This window comes from Simochromis diagramma, unplaced genomic scaffold, assembly GCF_900408965.1.
Source record: "Simochromis diagramma unplaced genomic scaffold, fSimDia1.1 OVJJ01000802.1, whole genome shotgun sequence".
NCBI lineage: Eukaryota > Metazoa > Chordata > Actinopteri > Cichliformes > Cichlidae > Simochromis > Simochromis diagramma.
This window is the reverse complement of record NW_024387492.1, coordinates 19,718,146-19,736,048: the sequence shown is the minus strand read 5'-3', so window position 1 is coordinate 19,736,048 and position 17,903 is coordinate 19,718,146. Positions and strand designations below refer to the sequence as shown.

The 17,903-nt window shown below is 40.5% G+C and overlaps 2 protein-coding genes across 3 annotated transcripts in view; both read left to right on the top strand.

Annotated features, from left to right (window-relative positions):
• Positions 1–7,819, top strand: part of igf2r (insulin-like growth factor 2 receptor) — a 47,635-nt gene extending 39,816 nt beyond the window's left edge. The window contains exons 41-50 of one of the 2 annotated variants that reach the window (XM_040018471.1): positions 974–1,208; positions 1,461–1,597; positions 1,857–1,974; positions 2,558–2,704; positions 2,845–3,029; positions 3,218–3,404; positions 3,509–3,655; positions 3,753–3,822; positions 4,996–5,211; positions 5,378–7,819. In XM_040018471.1, the coding sequence (XP_039874405.1) occupies positions 974–1,208; positions 1,461–1,597; positions 1,857–1,974; positions 2,558–2,704; positions 2,845–3,029; positions 3,218–3,404; positions 3,509–3,655; positions 3,753–3,822; positions 4,996–5,211; positions 5,378–5,536 (1,601 nt within the window). In that variant the 3' untranslated portion in view covers positions 5,537–7,819. Of the gene's footprint in view, positions 1–973; positions 1,209–1,460; positions 1,598–1,856; positions 1,975–2,557; positions 2,705–2,844; positions 3,030–3,217; positions 3,405–3,508; positions 3,656–3,752; positions 3,823–4,995; positions 5,278–5,377 lie in introns of both variants that reach the window. The other variant, XM_040018470.1, reaches the window with a different exon arrangement.
• A 134-nt stretch (positions 7,820–7,953) lies between these two features.
• Positions 7,954–17,903, top strand: LOC120725509 (solute carrier family 22 member 2-like). The gene is made up of 11 exons (XM_040018474.1): positions 7,954–10,539; positions 12,790–12,893; positions 13,059–13,213; positions 13,686–13,854; positions 14,455–14,569; positions 15,121–15,221; positions 16,275–16,489; positions 16,563–16,671; positions 17,082–17,194; positions 17,271–17,370; positions 17,644–17,903. The coding sequence occupies exons 1-11, from the start codon at positions 10,141–10,143 to the stop codon at positions 17,738–17,740; spliced, it is 1,677 nt and encodes a 558-aa protein (XP_039874408.1). The 5' UTR covers positions 7,954–10,140; the 3' UTR covers positions 17,741–17,903.

Genomic DNA, 17,903 nt, shown 5'->3' with positions numbered 1-17,903 from the left:
TACACAGAAGGCACCAAAGATGGTTTGACAACCGGCAGGTTGTGGTGTGCCACCACTTCCAACTATGACACAAAACTAAGTGGGGATTCTGCAGTGCAGGTGACAGCTTGTGTTCAGTTGCTGAGTATTTTGAGGAGTTGATGTGAGAGGTTTGTTTCTTTTAGACATAAGCTGGGACATGGCAACACGAAAGCTGGGTAATAAGAAAATAAGCACACAAAAAAATATGATGGCTACTATAAAATATGAACTTTAACGTTGGTATTTTTTATTTTAACTTCTAACTGCAGTTGTCACTATCAGTGGTCCAAAGCACAGATAAAAGTTTTACAGAATAGCTAATCTTGTGTTGTGTCGGCAGTGCAACACACATGAAGGAAAGTAATGATAAATTTTGTATAGGTGCAATATTTCTGATTAGAGCAATGCTTAGATGCACTTTTGAAAAGATTAAACTCTTTCTTTCTTCATGCATGGCGAAAACATTTTTATGTGTTTTAGCAGTCAGATTTAGTTTGTTTACTTTTAGAGAAATGACTTATAATCAATTGTGGCTTCATGTTGACGTGGGAAAAAATACAAAACTAAGAACTGTATATAAAAGATGGATGTGGCCTCTTTGATGATACCTGTTTAAACTCGAAATTATTGGAGGTGAGGCCAGAGGAGAGCTGCCCTTAACAACACACCTGAACCAGTTTATTTTAAAGGGTAAAACTAAAGTCCCAGTCCTTACACCTGTTATGAATGAGGAAAACAAAACAATTTTTTTTTTTTTTTTATCAAGCTGTAAATGCTCATTTTTGGGCAACTTAGGATGGGGGTGGGCTTCTCGTTGTCTTCTTCTTCTGTCTAAATAAAGGCATTAACTCCTTCCTGATAGTTTAACATACTTATCCTAATGCTGTGTTGTCTTCACTTCCAAAACTGAAAATCTTTTGGTTTTCTTTTTATTTCCCTCTCTCTCTCCCAGCCTCGGCTAAGCGTCAGTCCTCCATATTGTTTACATGCGACCATTCTGTAGGAAGTGGTTCTCCAGAGCTGCTCTCAGAGACAGCAGGCTGTACAGTCACTTTCCAGTGGCGCACCAATGCAGTTTGTACCCCAAGGAAGATGGAGTGTAAGCTCGTCAGCCAGCATAAGACCTTTGACTTCCGAGCACTTTCCTCCCTCACTGAGCCGTGGAAGTTCAGCTACAAAGGAGATTCGTAAGTGTGGTTTTGATTCCTTAATCGAAGGCAGTAAATCCACAGTTCGATTCTGGAGCTCTGCAGTCGTTCTGCACGCACTTTTGATGCTTTTCCAACTTTTCACTATTTATTAGATCTATGTATATTTAGCAATGCATATGCCTCATATAAGATGCATTAGCCCTTTCTAAAAAGAATTTCTAAACGCATGCTGTGGTCTTATGATTCCTCACTCTTTAAAATTTGGCATCTTTGTTTCTGTGGCTTCAGGTATTTCATCAACCTGTGTCAGGGTATCCGTGGTGGGCTGCCAGGCTGTCCTGAAGATGCAGCCGTATGTCGCCGCACAGCAGCAGGAAAAACCGAAATCCTGGGCCGAGTTTACACGCAGAAAATGGAGTCCAGTGGTGTGCAAACCATTGCAAATACTTAACATTCATTGGTGTCAGTTTGTGTAAAGGATATTTTCCCTAAACTGTTTTTTACTACCATTATTATAAAAAATAAACTGAAAACAGTGTAGACTAAGAGTTAAATATGTAAGCAAGGATCACTGATTAGACATATTTGTTTGCCTTTAGGTCTTGTTTTCTTCTCTCACAGGAGTGTTTTTGATGTTAGAGAACTTTATCCCGACAGTCTCAAGAGATTTCCCTTCCTCTACAGGTGGGAAGATTTTTGTGAACTATTCAGCAGGAGATGAATTATGCCCTAAACGCCAGAAAGCCAAGACCATAATCCAGCTGAGCTGCGGCTCCACAGTGGGACACCCCAAAGTTATCAGGTAACAAAACCTCTTTTAGAGATTTTAATGTTTCCCTTCAGTAGAAATTTGATTAATTCATTTAATACAACATTGGTATTAAATTACTGTATCAAATTAACAGAATGTTTAAACTTTGAATCATTTATTATCCTGTTTATTTGTTTTAAGATTATAGCTAATTTTTTAGCTATTTTTTCTTTTTTTTTTTTTTTCTTGCTTTATTTCATAAACTTTCGTTTTAGTTAATTGAGTAACATAACATTTCTCAGCAGACTAAATGTTGTTCAGTTGCATCACATTGTCTGAAATTAATGCAACAAATGTTTCCTATTGAAGAGCTCACTGTTAAATTGTCACGTGTTGTTTTTCCTGATCTGTATCTTTGTGTATATTCCCATAAAAGTTGTGTTTACATTGCCTATTTTAAAACAATTTTAACTTGTGTTTCATTTGTCTTTTTTTCCCACAAGTCTCAGTGCCCTTGTTTTGTTTTTGTTTTTTTGTTATTTGAACTGTTCCTCTGCATCTTAGAGTAGACCTGTTATGCTTTATTCTTAATTTTATATTTAATTGAATATCCTATATTCTCTTGTCTGTGCAGGGTTGATGAGGGTTCATGTGAGTTCTTGATAGGCTGGGAGACTCTGGAAGCTTGTGCAGTGAAACCAACGGAGGTACAGATGGTAAATGGAACCATAAAGGTTCCTAAAACTGGAGTCAGCTTCAGTCTGGGAGCGCTCTACTTCAGGTAACAGAGTTCACCTGTGTCATCCACTCATTACACTCCACCTCATATAAATTTCAGTTTCAATCAGCAAACAAAAAACGCACTTCTAAAATTCTTTCTGTCACAAAAGTTTCATTTGGGTTTTTTTTTCTGCCTTTTAGCCACCATCAGGCATCTGGAGACATTCGTAACAATGGCGACCGCTACATCTACCACATCCAGTTGTCTGGTATCACCAATAATTCCCTGCCTAAATGTCTTGGTGCCAACATCTGCCAGGTGAAACAGAATGACACCTACAGCCGCAAGATTGGCTCATCCAACAAAGCCAAGTACTACATAAAAGGTAAACAGAAGAGGATTTTGATCTATCATTCAAAACCCTTTGCAAAGCATGTGATTGGCAATGACATCAGTGCAAAAAAAAAACAAAAAACCCACACCTGCATAAGAAACAAAGTGCCATTTCATTTTAGCATGAGTCCTTCCATTTAGTGGTCACAGCATCTTAACATGTTTTTGTTTTTCCATCAGGAGGAAATGTGGATGTGATAGTGCCTTCTGAGTCAGAGTGTGGCCGCGCGAAGAACAAAACGGTTTCATCCACAATAAGGTTTCACTGTAACCCGTCAGCAGGTGTCGGCATCCCGGAGTTTATGCTGGAGACGGACAATTGCCAGTATCTGTTTGTGTGGCACACAAACGCTGTGTGTGATCTGACGTGAGTCCTTTTTTTTTTTTTTTTTTTTACAATCTGACTTTAATCCCAAGAGCACAAAACACTAGATAAATATGTTGACGTCTCCTCTCTGGATTGAATTTCAGGACTGTTGACAGGCAGATAAATGATGACGGTGAAGACACTCCGCCTCTGTCTAGGCGGAGCCAAGCAATGGGGGTGGTGCTGAGCCTCCTGTTGGTGGTTCTAATTGTGTGTCTGATGGGGCTTCTGCTGCACAAGAGAGAGAGGAGGTGAGACCATGGGTATCCATTTTTGGTACATATATATTTTTAAAAAAATATATTTTGTATGAAAGCCTCTTTCATAATCTCACCTGTCTGTGTCCAGGGAACTGGTGAGGCAGAAGATCGCTGGTTGTTGTAGGAGAGGAAACCAAGTCTCCTATAAATATTCCAAGGTTGGTTGAGCTAATGAATGAACGAGTTTCAAAGTTACTTTGTATTTTCCCCAGTCTAAAGATCAGAAAGCATAACGCAAGGAAGAGTCACGAGTGGGTTACTGGCACTGACAGGGAATAAAGCTGCTGCTCAGGGTGAAGCCAAGGCCAAAATAACAAATGGCACAATAAAACAAAACAAACAAAATAATTCAAAACTCCGACTCCAACATGATCCCTCGTGTTATTTAAAGGGTTTCTGTAACTTGTAACTAGAGAAGGAATATGTTATGCTGCAGCCACACCTAGGCTAATAATGGCTGGAGAAAGCAGCACAACCCAAATGAGTTCAACTTGGAGCAATTAACTGTCAGTCTTGTTGCCTTTGAAACGGTTGCTTCAAAGATGGGGACCAGTTGTGCCACCACTCGCAGTTAGTTTCTGCAATCAAAGCAACGTTGGTGCATCAAGGCTATCAGCTTGTGATTGAATGGGGGAAAGCTAGCAAATGCCTGGACTCTGACAATGATAAACGGTGATGAATCAGCGAAAATCACAAATCTGTTGCTGTCTACATACTCAGAAATTCACATCAACTCCTTAAAGAGTCAGAGTCCAGCCAGAAGAAAAATTAACAAATGCCTGCACAAATGAAGCAGCTGCAGGACATGGATTTAAATACAAATTGCCAAATGACAAAGCAGCTTTATTTTTGTGGCAACTTTGGTTTTATATAGAAATCTAACCAGAGTACAACCAGTTGGTAACCAGCGGAGTCGAGTCTGCGTTTACAACTAAATTTGTGCGAGAATACACTATTCCAATTTCAGCAAAGACATCTGAGTATTCACTGGTGCAGCTACGCCCACTTTGAAATGGCTGTATGAAGCTGTGGTAGCCGTGTCATATTCTAGCTGTACCTGAACATGGACTTAAGTTTTTCTTAAGGTAATAATATAAAGTGATAAAGTAATCATATTAATAAATAAAAAAGGACAATTTAAGGATTACATGTTACATGACCAATGATGACCAATGATTAAACACTAAGGTTATTTTTATAGTTTAGCGAATATTCAAAAAGCCATAGCATGCTACAAATCAGATACTCTAGTGAAGCTTTTTTTTAAACAACCATGTAGATGAGTAAAAACTTAATATGCATCTTATTGTTTGTGCCTTTTAAATACTCAGGTCAGCACAGATGAAGAAGGAGGAGAGGAGGAGATGGAATGGCTGATGGAGGAGATCGATGCTCCTCCCACATCTTCATCGTCTTTGCACCGTGGCAAGAATAACCAAAGCAACGGTCACATCACGACCAAGCCTGTGAATACAGAGGGTCTGCGGTCGTTCTCGCTGGACGATCAGGATGATGACAGCGAGGACGAGGTGCTGAGTGTCCCCGGGGTACGTGTGATAAAATCGTCAGGACTCGCTAAGCACTCTACGGCTCATCGCAGCGCCTTCTTGCAAGTCAGTTCTTTGTCTTTTTCTCTGGTATCATCTCAGTCGTTCATGGTAGCAATGATTGCACCCATTGCTCTCAAAAGCTCACAGAAGTCTTTTATTTCAGGAGGAGAGCGACGAGGACCTGGTGGGCCTCCTGGACGAGTCAGATAGGAAAAGGAAGAGCAGCAAACCTCGCTCTTCTGGCCTTAACCACGGTAACAACACGGCAGCGAACAGGAAACGGGAAGAAGACGACAGTGACGAGGACCTCCTCAGGGTGTGATGTCACTCTGTCCTTCCTGGTTCTCTCCATCCAATCCGAACTCTTCTCTCTGTGAATGTCTCCATAATAGCAACAGTGAAATGCCAACAACACACCGAAGACAGAAACCTTTCCTTTCTTTAGGGATATATTTTTATTGGGCTGCACCTTCATTCGGCCTACACCGACTCAGTCCAGTTCACCGTCCACATATAATTTTTATTTGACAGCTCATTTAAAGTGTTCTTAAGGTTCTTTTGAACTCCACCATATTGTCTTTCATAATCCCGATACTTCAGCCTTGCCACATTTGTCTGATGAAGAACGAACAGGCCAGCTCTTAAAATCGACTCTGGGAGCACACAAAGCTTCTTTCTAATGTGATTTCCAGCTTGATGTGTCAACTAGACATGTCACCATAACCATATGCACCAAACAGTAAACAATGATACCACAACACTATCATTACAAGAAGGGAAAATCTGATATCATCACTGAAATGAGGCATGATAAGATGTGAATGAAAATTAAGTTATATATGTATCTTCTATTTTCTTCTGGTGTTTTGAACTGAAGCTGTTTTCCTACCTTGATTAATGGTACTAACACTGGCTGCGTGTCTGCTTGTGGACTGTGTGAAGGTACTTAATAAGGAAGACTTTTTTTCTGTTTGGAGTTGTTTTTTTGCTGTCCATTGGCCCGCAGGTACTTTATGAAAAAACTGTCATGATATTTATTCCCATAGCTTAGGCAGTGAAGGTGCCAGCTTCTTTCTAAAAAGGGAATGAAGACACCAGTTTGTGTTTTCGTGCTGTTTACAGTTGCTTTTATAGCAGACCCGTTTTCCCCTTCTTTGCCCTCGAAAAGAAAGCACGATGCCTTCATACTGATGAATTTACTTTGCATTTTCATCTATCAATCATGTCCAGCAACGGATTGAATTTCTTTGTTTGTCTTGATTTGATCAGAGACGTTGTAAATAGATGATAATGTTCTATAATATGGACGTTTCGTTTATAGTCTTCACCGGTGAATTGTTCACACGTTTGTTTTGGTGATTATTTAACGGCTCGTCCGAGCTGATTACGTTTGTTTCTCTGTTCTGTGTGAAAATGGAGATGGCCTTAAGTATGAATGGATGGTTGAAGAAAGTTGAAAGTGAAACTGGAGGCGTTCCTTTGGATTGATTTGGTCCCCTCCCGTCCTGTTAAAGCCATATTTCTACTGCCACCCTTGGCACTAATGTAGGGAAATCGATTCTTTTTTTTTTTCTTTTTCTTGCTCGTGTGCTCTGGTACTTTACAGGCTCGGTTGTTGTACTCAGATCTGATTGCTGCGTGAAAAGTGAAGCCAACTTTTCGTAGTGCTGAAATCCGCCCTGTTCAGCCAAATGCATGATGCAAAAGATGGTAGTGAAACTAAAATGCAGGATGTTTTGCTTTTTCACAGAGGATGTCAGTAATAATGGAAACCTACTTTATGCCATATTTCCACATGAGAGTAATTAAATCTGTAAGCTTGCACAGTGTAAACACAGCATGATTGAGATTGATTTTTCTACAACAGTTAGAGCTCAGACCGGGTGATTTTACTAAACAAACACCTCAAATACGGTGATTTTATGGACACATGATCATCACAAAAAACAATTAGGTTGGATTATTCTGTTTTCACTTCACTCTTCTTTCTGATGTGCGGAGCAGCTGAAAACCAATAAAATAGCTGCTGTTAATCTCAATTTTTTCCAGTTAATTGGTTTAGAGAAAAGTAGCACACCCTCATTAAGGAAGGTGGACTTTTTGAAAATCGTTTAAAAAAACAAACAAACTGAAAGTCTTTTCTAGGTTTCCACTAATTAATCAGATTTGGTTGGTTGGTCAAATTGACTGAAATGTCAGTTTAAAACTTTGCAAACTCCCTGAAGACATAAAGTCTAAAGATTTAGCCTAATTACTACTAACAGGGAGGCACATTTAAAGCTAAAACGATTTTTTAATTAAAATAATCTGTACTATTCTTTGGTTTTGACTCCTCTACTATAAACAACTGTTTGCTTTCACTGGCAATAATAAGTTTTGAGTTTCAGCCTTGTAATTGGAACAAAAAATATATCTGAAAACTGTGTCGCTGCTTGTATAACCAGGAAGGGGTGAGCTGCAGCCCTTGGTAGCATAAATCTTTATCTCTGTACATCAGTAATAACTTCTCATTTTCTCCAACTGGGGAAAGGAGGTGAACAATCCTGAGCTTAATTAAATCACTTTGCAGTGCATTTGTTGATCCATAGCCAGACATTTACTACCATAAAAAAACGTGCCCTTGATCGTATATTCATCACATTAGTTGCCGTTGCATTGCTGGTGTAGATTAATATTTGTGTTTTCTCAGTATTCAAATGTGAGTTTATTGCTAAAACCTCAATAACAAAGATTTGCCATTCAGGGTATTTCTAAAGCTTTGTACACATAATTGTTAAGCGCGTTTTTGTATGATGCCACGTGCCCAAAAAATACTGATAAAATAATGAGAAACAGCATTTAATAAAATAATTGTCATTTGCACTGTAAACTTCAGTGTTTCACAGAAAGGGGTTCGAGGAGTGTTGTGATAGCAAAGAGTAGAAACAGATCGCACTCCTTTTACTTTTTCTGTTTCTCTCTGATTACAAACTGAACATTTCCAAAGCAGCTTTTGACATTTTAAAACTCTCTTAATAAATTCTCTTATCATATAATCATATTATTGTGCTACTGATCTGAAATTCTGAACAGTGCAAGTGTATCTACCTTTAACAGCTTAAAGAATGAGAGTACACGGCACATGGTCAGGTTTCCAAAAACATGACAATGACATTGGTAACAGGTGAAATATTTATGATCAGTATTTATCATAAAATATGATTGTAACGAAGACTTTTTATAAACTTTCCTTTTACGTGTTCGTTCATTCAGCGTGTGGTTTTGCTATATGAACTTGAGCTGTTCTTCTTAAAGTTTTTTACCAGAATCCTGACCCTGTTAGTCTGAGAGGTGAATTGAAAGTGTCTATCTGTGTTTGGCACTTTGTAGTCATCTCTCCCGAGTCTCAACATTGTAGCACTCCTCATTTCAGAGTAGCAGGAGGTAAAGTTTGTGAAGTTATTTGTTCATTGTTGCATTAAATTTGTTTCTGCTTTGCACCAAAGTTCCCGTGGCTCATCTGCATGGTACTGTACTGAACCATCTCTTTCTTGAAGTTATTACTGGACATTCTTGTGCTTTTTTTGTTTGTTTGTTTTTGTCCACAGTCGTGGAAACATTTGGGTATGATGAAACAAATCTAGTATGTGAGACTGACATCAAGCAGCAGACAAACCAACTGAAAAAAGAGGGAAAAAAAGCACAAGAAACTTTCTTCAATGATTTGGTACGATGGGATATCATCATTATGTTTTAGTTGATGTAAGGTTATGTTTGATGTTTTCAGCTCTTTGCCTGTTTTCCTATTTAAAATAAAAAAAATATGTAAAATATTGCATTATTTGAATAAATAAGAGATCTGCTGTTTATTACTTTTGTGGTATAATCTCATTTTATATGTCTGACAAAATTTCTAAAAGAAAGAAATTATTTAAAAGTCAACTTTGGCAACATTACAATTAAGTTCTTATTTGGATGAACTTGATATTTGACCTGAAGACGTCCTGACATCTGGCTTGTGCTCAAAACTTATTTTTGTCATCTCATCTTGTCTGGACTGACTTACCGTATGAAAGAAGAATGAGGCTTCAACGTTTAATGAAATGACATACAACTTTGAACTCGTCTTGAATGACACGAGACTTCCTAACATCTATTCTTGGCTAAAATGAGGTTTTATCCAAGAATAGGTCTTAGGTCTTTAAAATTTGTCTCAAAGAAGCTGAGACTAAAACCTATGCAAATATTAAAATATTTCAGGTACAATGAGGTAGGAGAATTTGGGGGGAAATCCTTTGCTCTTGTTTTCAATAACTTGATCCTGTCTCGGGCTTCAAGTTGCTTAAAATGATTTCACACTAGTTAAGACTTGAGTGTTAGTTTGATCTGTCTTCAAAAGGATTTCCAGCAACACACGAGCTTGTCTTGAAGATTAAATCTTGATCCTGTTAAGTCAAGATTCAGGCTTAACTGGACTGACTTAACTTGGACTGGCACTAAACGTGCCTCAAAGTTCTTTAGACTTGTCTGAAAAGACTCAAGAAACTCAACTTTCTTTCAGCTGATCTTATCTTTCTCAGTTCTTAATGTCTAACAGATTCCAATGAAGTACCTCTTAAATGTTAACTGATTAAACATCATCACTGTGTCACCATCCAGGCCAATTTGTCCACGCTGATGAATTTATGTAAATTAATCCCCAAAGCAGACGTTCTGCTGGGCTCTGACGTCAGTAAATTGGATAGCAAACGTCTTTTAATGCTCTATGGGAACAGGCGGTGCAGTACCAACGCATTTCTATGGACCTTTGCTCCTTCTTGTGCTGTTTAAAAACCCAGTGCATGTGCATTTCAATGGGCACTCTGCAGAGGGAAGCTCAGCATACAAATTAGACTCCGGCTGAGTGTTTTTTGCAGCTGGTTAAAGTAAAGAAACTGTTCTACAATCATGACCACTTTTGATGATATCTTAGAAGAAGCTGGGAAGTTTGGCCGCTGCCAGAAGCGTATCTTCATCCTGCTGTGTATGGTGTCCATGCCATGGGCAGGTGTGTATGTCGGGATAGTCTTCCAGGGTTTCACCCCTGATCACTGGTGTCGAGACCCTGCAGTGGTGGAGAGGAGAGAGGCATGCGGTTGGAACCTGGCAGAGAGTCGCAGGCTCACAGTACCTCTGGACAACAGCTCTGGTCAGCAGAGCAGCTGTGAGCAGTACGAGGTGGACTGGAATGCCACTGAGCTCACCTGTGACAATCAGGAGCTGGAGGACCTCAGCAGAACTCACACAATCAGCTGCAAACATGGCTGGGAGTACGACTACGAGGGAAGACGGTCTTTTGTTACTGAGGTGGGGAACAAGAGGTCACAGCCAACACACACAGACCAAAAAACAAAACATAGACAAAACATTTTTTGAGTAAAAAACTGAATTCAACAACATGACACAGCTTGGAATATAGAAAACGGAAATAATGATTTGTTTTTTTTTAAAAAAAGGGGTCATTCAGTCTCGACTTAAAGTAATTTTTTTGCTTCTTTTGCACCTTGAAATCTGAGGCAGTGTCTGAACATGAATATCTCAAATAATATTAAAGGTAAAAGCCTGGAACTGTAATTTGGGGCAAATGCAAAAAACGTCTGTGTTGGCTAATTAAAATATGCAAAAAAAATTCAAGCCAGCCTGTAAAGTCCCACGCTGATAAAGATATTTATATTTGTCTATATTTAAATATATATATTTATTTTATTGATTTAGATTAAGTCTACTGCTATTGTTGCTTTTGTGGGGCAGCTTGTCATATTTGCTCAATCCAACATGAAAGTTGAATGAAAATTGCATTTTCTTTATTTTTGAGAAAGAATTTCTTAAAAAGATTCTGCATGCTTTATTTTTGCATTATAATGAAATATAACTATATATCATTCAGAAAGCGTTCTCTGGCAATGTGAAGTGTTTTTTAATTGGGTGCTCAAAGATTTTACAGAAAAATGTTCAGGCTTTTATATTTAATAGATTTTAATGTGTGAGGGGAAAAAGTGGGTGTATATATACATATCCATCTATCTTGTATGTGCAGATAACATTTTACAGCAATCATTGTAAGTGTTCTACTTTTCCTGTAATAAAATTGTTATGCACATATATATGTATGACCTATGGGACCGGTATAGGAAATGAATGGGAATCCACTAATTGGTTATGAGAAGACCTGGATTGATTACGAGAAGGCCTATGGCTCAATTCCCCACACCTGGATCCTGGAATGCCTAGATCTATACAAGATCAAAGGAACCCCTGAGAGCCTTCCTGATGAAGGCTCTCAGGGGGCAACACTAGAGGCCAACTTCAAGCCCATAGCACAAGTCACCATCAAGTGCAGGATCTACCAAGGAGATGCTCTGTTCCCACTGCTGTTCTGCACAGGCCTGAACCCCTGAGATCATTAACAAGACTGGCTACGGATACCGATACAGTTGTCAGCTATCTCCTGTACATGGATGACATCAAGCTATATGCCAAGAATGAATGAGGCATTGTTTTACTGATCCACACCCCCAGAATATACAGCAATGACATTGGAATGTCAGTCGGACTGGAGAAATGTAGTTGGATGATAACAAAGTACTAGAAGGCAACATTGCAGACATAGAGGACAGTTACAAGTACCTGGGGATCCCGCAGGTGAATGGGAACCATGAAGAGGCCGCTAGGAAAGCTGCAACCACCAAGTACCTGCAGAGGGTCAGGCAAGTCCTGAGGAGTCAGCTGAACGGTAAGAACAAGATCCGGGCTATCAACACCTACGCCCTGCCCGTGATCAGGTACCCTGCTGGGATAATAAGTGGGCCAAAGGAGGAGATAGAAGCCACTGACATCAACATCAGGAAACCCCTGACCATGCATGGAGGGTTTCACCCCAAGTCATGCACCCTGAGGCTGTACGCTAAGTGGAAGGAAGGGGGCCGGGGACTAATGAGTGTCAGTACCCCAGACCAGGAGGACGCAGAAAACATCCAGGAATACATCAGGAAGATGACCCCAACTGACAGCGTGCTCAGTGAATACCTCGGGCAACAGAAACCCTAGAATGACGAGGAAGAGGAGGAACCATCATGGAAGGACGGACCCCTGCACGGTATGTACCACCGGCAGATAGAGAAGGTTGCTGATATCCAGAAATCCTACCAGTGGCTCCAGCAGATCCCAGGAACGACATCGGAGATCTCTGTCCAGCTAAGAGCTCAGATACAGCTAAGATACTGCGCAAGACTCTCAAGCCCCCAGGCCTCTGGTAGAGGACCCGAGCTTGAAGGATTGACCGGCCGCAGGGGCGAGAGGGAATTTGTTTTTGTACACGTGTGTGTGTGTGTGTGTGTGTGTACACATAAATAAATACATAAATAAAAAGAGAACTGTGTTGCTCAGAGAATCTGACTACTTTGGTAAAACCTAAATATGTCTGTATCCCAAGCAAAGATTTATTAATGACTAATATGGTAATTTTGTGTTGTTCATAAAATGAACAAAAACATTGGCAGCATGCCATACAATTTGTTTTGACAGATTCAGGACATTTTTCACTTTGTGTTTTCCCAGTTTGACCTGGTGTGCTCGAATGCATGGTTGGTGGACATGTTTCAGGCCACTCTGAACGTGGGGTTCCTGGTTGGAAGTATTGCCATTGGCTACCTGGCTGACAGGTTAGGCTATGATTGTGACAGTGATTAAAAATTGACTCAAAATACATTAAATTACTATCTATTTATATTTTTTTCTTGTTGTTTTTAGCACTTACATGACCAAATAATTGACATTATGTGAGACGGACTTACAGCAATGTGATGATTGTTGATGTCTGACTTCAGGTTTGGCAGGAAAATGAGCTTCCTCATATCCAACTTGCTGAATGGGGTTGCAGGGATCCTGGTGGCCGTGGCTCCAAACTACATATCTTTACTGGTTTTCAGGACTCTCTATGGGTTTGGAGTGAAAGGAGGCTGGGTAGCTGGATATGTGCTGAGTAAGACCATCTTATAGCCTTTGCTTTTCACCACAGTCAATCAAGGATAGTCATTCCCTGAACAGCTTTTACTTGCTAGCAAGGGAGACTGGTCAGACCCAGGGTCTTGGAGCTGAACGCCTTTTATTGAAAACAGTTACAGTACACACAAGCACCTCCCATAGTAAACCCCCCTATGGTTACAAAAGATAAGGCTGTGTGTGTGTGTGTGTGTGTGTGTGTGTGTGTGTGTGTGTGTGCAGGGTCATAAAAGCAGGAAGGTTACTAAACAACAAAACAGAACCCTCACATAGGATGTTCCATTAAATAAAACAATGCAGCCGCCCCCACCGTCCAACAGGCTGGAGAGGTGGTCAGAGACAAAGGAATGTCTTTGATCCTGCTGCTTGAACTAAGACTTACAAATTTAAGTAAAACAGTGACAACATTTAACAATTTGACTCCAACACACACCTTCCTCTATTCATCTCAGTCACAGAGATCGTGGGCGTGGAGTTCAGACGTACAGTCGGAGTAATTTACCAGATGTTCTTCAGTGTCGGCATCCTCATCCTCCCTCTGCTCGCCTACTATATAACAGACTGGCGCTGGCTGCAGGTCGTCATCACCATCCCCTACATCCTGTTCCTGTCCTACTACTGGTAAGAGTCACCACAACCACATACAGCAGTATGAATGAAGTTTTATTAACCCATCTTTCAACTTTTATTTAACATATTTATTTGGGCTGTAGCCAATTTCAGTGACATGTAGGTGATTTTAAAATGTTAGAAATCTGTGTCTTGTAGTCATTTCCAAACGTTTTATAAAAATGAGTAGTCTTCTCACTTATGCTAAAAAAAAAAAACATTATCCAGTTATTATATACATATTAATAAATTTTAAATGCAGGTTTAGAATAAACGTTTTCCTTTGTAGAGCCAATGAGGGTATATTACACCAGAGGTACTGTGGAGAAAAGATATTATTACCTTTAGTTTTTTGCCGCTATGTCAACCTGTGCACCTTTAGCACTATATTTTATCAGATGCTACCCTTATGTGGGTTGTCTGTTTTGCCTGTTCTTTCTTTGTACGACCCATTAAACCTTAAAATAAAACCCAAAAATCTCTTTGTCTTAGTGAAAAAATACACGCACCTACTGATAATTTGTCATTATCAATTAAAAAAAGAAAGAATTTGTACCTTTAAATAGTTTTGTATTTAACAACAGATTTGTTGTTGACATTTTACATTTCCAGGTTCATCCCAGAGTCTCCGAGATGGCTTCTCTCTCAAAACCAAAACTCCAAAGCAGTGAAGATCACAGAGGACATGGCCAAAGAAAACAAGATGACTCTTTCCAAGAACATCGAGGTAGCCATTGGACACAAAATCTCTGCATCTGTTACCTGGAATCAAATTCTATCAGCATATAACATGACAATTTGAAGTCTAATTCATTGTGACTTATTAAGTGAGATAAAACTTACATTTTAGGAAATAGAAATAGATTTACATTTCTGTAAATGTGTGAGAACTGAAAATACCAGTTTGTGGACTTTGGAGAGAGAAATGTTGTCCCATTTGTGTCTGATGAAAATGTAGCTCCTCAACAGTTCTGGGTCTTGCTTGTTGTGTTTTTCATGTCATGATACACGAGATGTTTTTGGTTGGTGAAAGGTCTGGACTCCAGGCAAGCCAGTTCAGTACCTGAACTCTTCTACTTTGAAGCCATGTTGTTTTAAAAGATGCAATAAGCGGTTTCAAGCCTTCCATGAAAAAGACACGATCTGGATTGGATTAGACTGCATTATTTTTTGTGAGATTTTTTTTCATAGAGAAACATAGTAAAGCAGGCTGAAGCTAAAGCATAAAAACAACCAGAAATACTTTTACTATGTGATGTTATATGAATGATCCTGCAGACCCTGAAAGATGATAACGCAGACTCAACCACCGCTTCCTTCATGGACCTGATCAGAACGCCAAACATGCGAAAACACACTTTTATCCTCAGCTATAACTGGTAAGGATTCAATTAAAGCAGGACACAACTGTTATTATAAATGACTCTTCTTTATCCAAAAATAAAAAAAATCTATTTAGGATAAAGTCTTCCAATTGCCAGTCTTGGTAACCGGGAATTGGTCCGCCAGGACCTCTGCCTGACGCACATTGCACCCGACCCCTACATGTGTCTCCTGCGGGTGGTGGGACTGCAGGAAGATGGGCCCATGTCCCTTTTTCGGGCTGTGCCCGGTCGGGCCCCATGGACTAAGGCCCGGCCACAAGACGCTTGGCCTTGGGCACCCTCCCCAGGCCTGGCTCCAGGGCGGGGCCCCCGTAACCCTATTCTGGACAGGGTAAACTGTTCCCTTGATGTTTTCCTCACAAGGTTCTTCTGAATCGCTCTTTGTCTGGTCCCTCACCCAGGACCAATTTGCCATGGGAGACCCTACCAGGGGGCAAAAGCCCCCAGACAACATAGCCCCTGGGATCCCTTGGACACACAAACCTCTCCACCATGATAAGGTAGCGATTCACGGAGAGCTGAGTGTAAAAGCGAAGCTCTCAATTTACCGGTTGATCTGCGGCCCTATGGCCACGAGCTGTGGGGAGTGACCGAAAGAACGAGATCGCGAATACAAGTGGTGGAAATGGGCTTCCTCCGAAGGGTGGCTGGCCTCTCCCTTAGACATAGGGTGAGAAGTTCGGCCATTCAGGAGGGGCTCAGAGTAGAGCCGCTGCTCCTCCACATCGAAAGGAGCCAGCTGGGGTGGTTCGGGCATCTGACAAGGATGCCCCCCTGGGCGCCTCCTGGGCAAGTTTTTCCAGGCATGTCCCACTGGGAGGAGGCCCCGGGGCAGACCCAGGACACGCTGGAGAGATTATCTCTCTCGGCTGGCCTGGGAACACCTTGGTGTTCCCCCGGATAAGCTGGAGGAGGTGGCTGGGGAGAGGTAGGTCTGGGCTTCTCTGCTTGGGCTGCTGCCCCCGCGACCTGGCTCCAGATAAGCGGAAGAAAATGGATGGAATTTAGGATAAAGATTCGAAGTTAATGAGAAGTTTTTTCTCCCAGGTTCACCAGTGCTGTCGTCTACCAGGGTTTGATCATGAGGCTGGGCATTCTGGGAGGAAATGTCTACATCGACTTCCTCATCTCTGGCTTGGTGGAGTTTCCTGCCGCCTTCCTCATCCTGTTCACCATTGAGCGCATAGGCCGACGCCTCCCCTTCGCCACGGCCAATTTTGTAGCTGGAGTCTCCTGTTTCATCACTGCCTTTATTCCTGACAGTGAGTGATTTTCTTAGTGCTCTTGAACGTTGATTTCCAAGTTTTCTTTTAATGGTTCTGTCTGTTCTTGCAGGCATGTTTTGGTTTAAGACGGCAGTGGCATGCATCGGCCGATTGGGGATCACGATGACCTTTGAGATGGTGGTGTTTGTTAACACTGAGCTCTACCCGACGTTTGTCAGGTATAATACAGAAAATGTATTGTGTTTGGGATGAACAGGTATAATTCATACATCAACTAAGGTAATCAGTAAACAACAGTAAATTCTGTGTATAACAAAAGAACATCACAAATCACTAGTAGATTATTGATAGAACTGTGCTCACAGAAAGCTTAGACTGCTGCCAAATCCGTTTGAAGCTGTAGCTGATAATATAATTGTGAAACTGATCAAAATATGAACTTTTATCCTTTTCTTTTATGTCACAGTTTCAGAACCTGTCCAAATCCAGCTGTTTTTGTATTTGTATGTAGATAACTAATGTAACTGTGGATATTTAGCCTTTCAAACATGTCTTCGCATCAAAAGTTTAAAAAGTAAATATACTTTATTTTAGTAGATTAAAAGAAATGCTGTTTTTGTGTCTTTAGGAACCTGGGAGTGTCTGTTTGTTCCACTCTGTGTGATGTTGGAGGCATTGTGGCTCCATTCCTGCTCTACAGACTGGCTGTGATCTGGCTGGAGCTGCCACTCATCATCTTTGGTGGGTTTTCTGAGAGTAAAAGTCAGATAAATGTGACTATCAAAGCTTAAATGCATTATTGAATTGTGTTGTGTAGGGTTTCTGGCTTTCCTGGCTGGAGGTTTGGTGCTGCTGCTCCCTGAGACCAGAGGCGTACCGCTGCCCGATACCATCGACGACATTGAGTTCCCAGAAAAGTGAGTAGTTAGTGCAGTAGGAAAATTAAGCCCCTTTAAATCCCGTTATATCTCTGTTATTGTATCTATAGTAAGTACAGATTGAGAGGCTTTTTTTTCCCAACACAGCACATTTAGTATTTTTGCTTAAACTGACTAAAACAAGTAATCAGTTATCAGAAAAACTGTTGATTTATTTTCTGATTGACAATCAGATTTATGAATAATAATGCATGGATGTTTTAGACTCGTAGCTTTGTAGTTGATGTGCATAACGCGACTTTGTGTTTTCAGAGCAAAGGAGAAAATCGGACTGAAGAACCAGCAGATGGTGAACCTGCTGCCCAACTACCAAAATACAGCGTCCAACAAAGATCGGGCAACTGTTTAAGCTCCTTTGCACGCCAAAGTATTTATTTATGCTGTTTAACAGTGTTGCTTGTGGATATATTAGTTACTTCCTTGATTTTTATTTTAGGAGCCAATTTTAACATTTTCTCAGTTTTTCTTCGTGCACAGTGTTTAGTGTTTAGACTAACTTGTGTCTTTTTATG

Bases quoted from the DNA above. Each gene is read 5' to 3' on its own strand.
- LOC120725509 (XM_040018474.1), top strand. From the start codon at position 10,141: ATGACCACTTTTGATGATATCTTAGAAGAAGCTGGGAAGTTTGGCCGC. The intron at 14,570-15,120 runs GTAGCCATTGGA...ATGATCCTGCAG, and splicing joins CTCTTTCCAAGAACATCGAG to ACCCTGAAAGATGATAACGC. The intron at 16,490-16,562 runs GTGAGTGATTTT...CTGTTCTTGCAG, and splicing joins CACTGCCTTTATTCCTGACA to GCATGTTTTGGTTTAAGACG.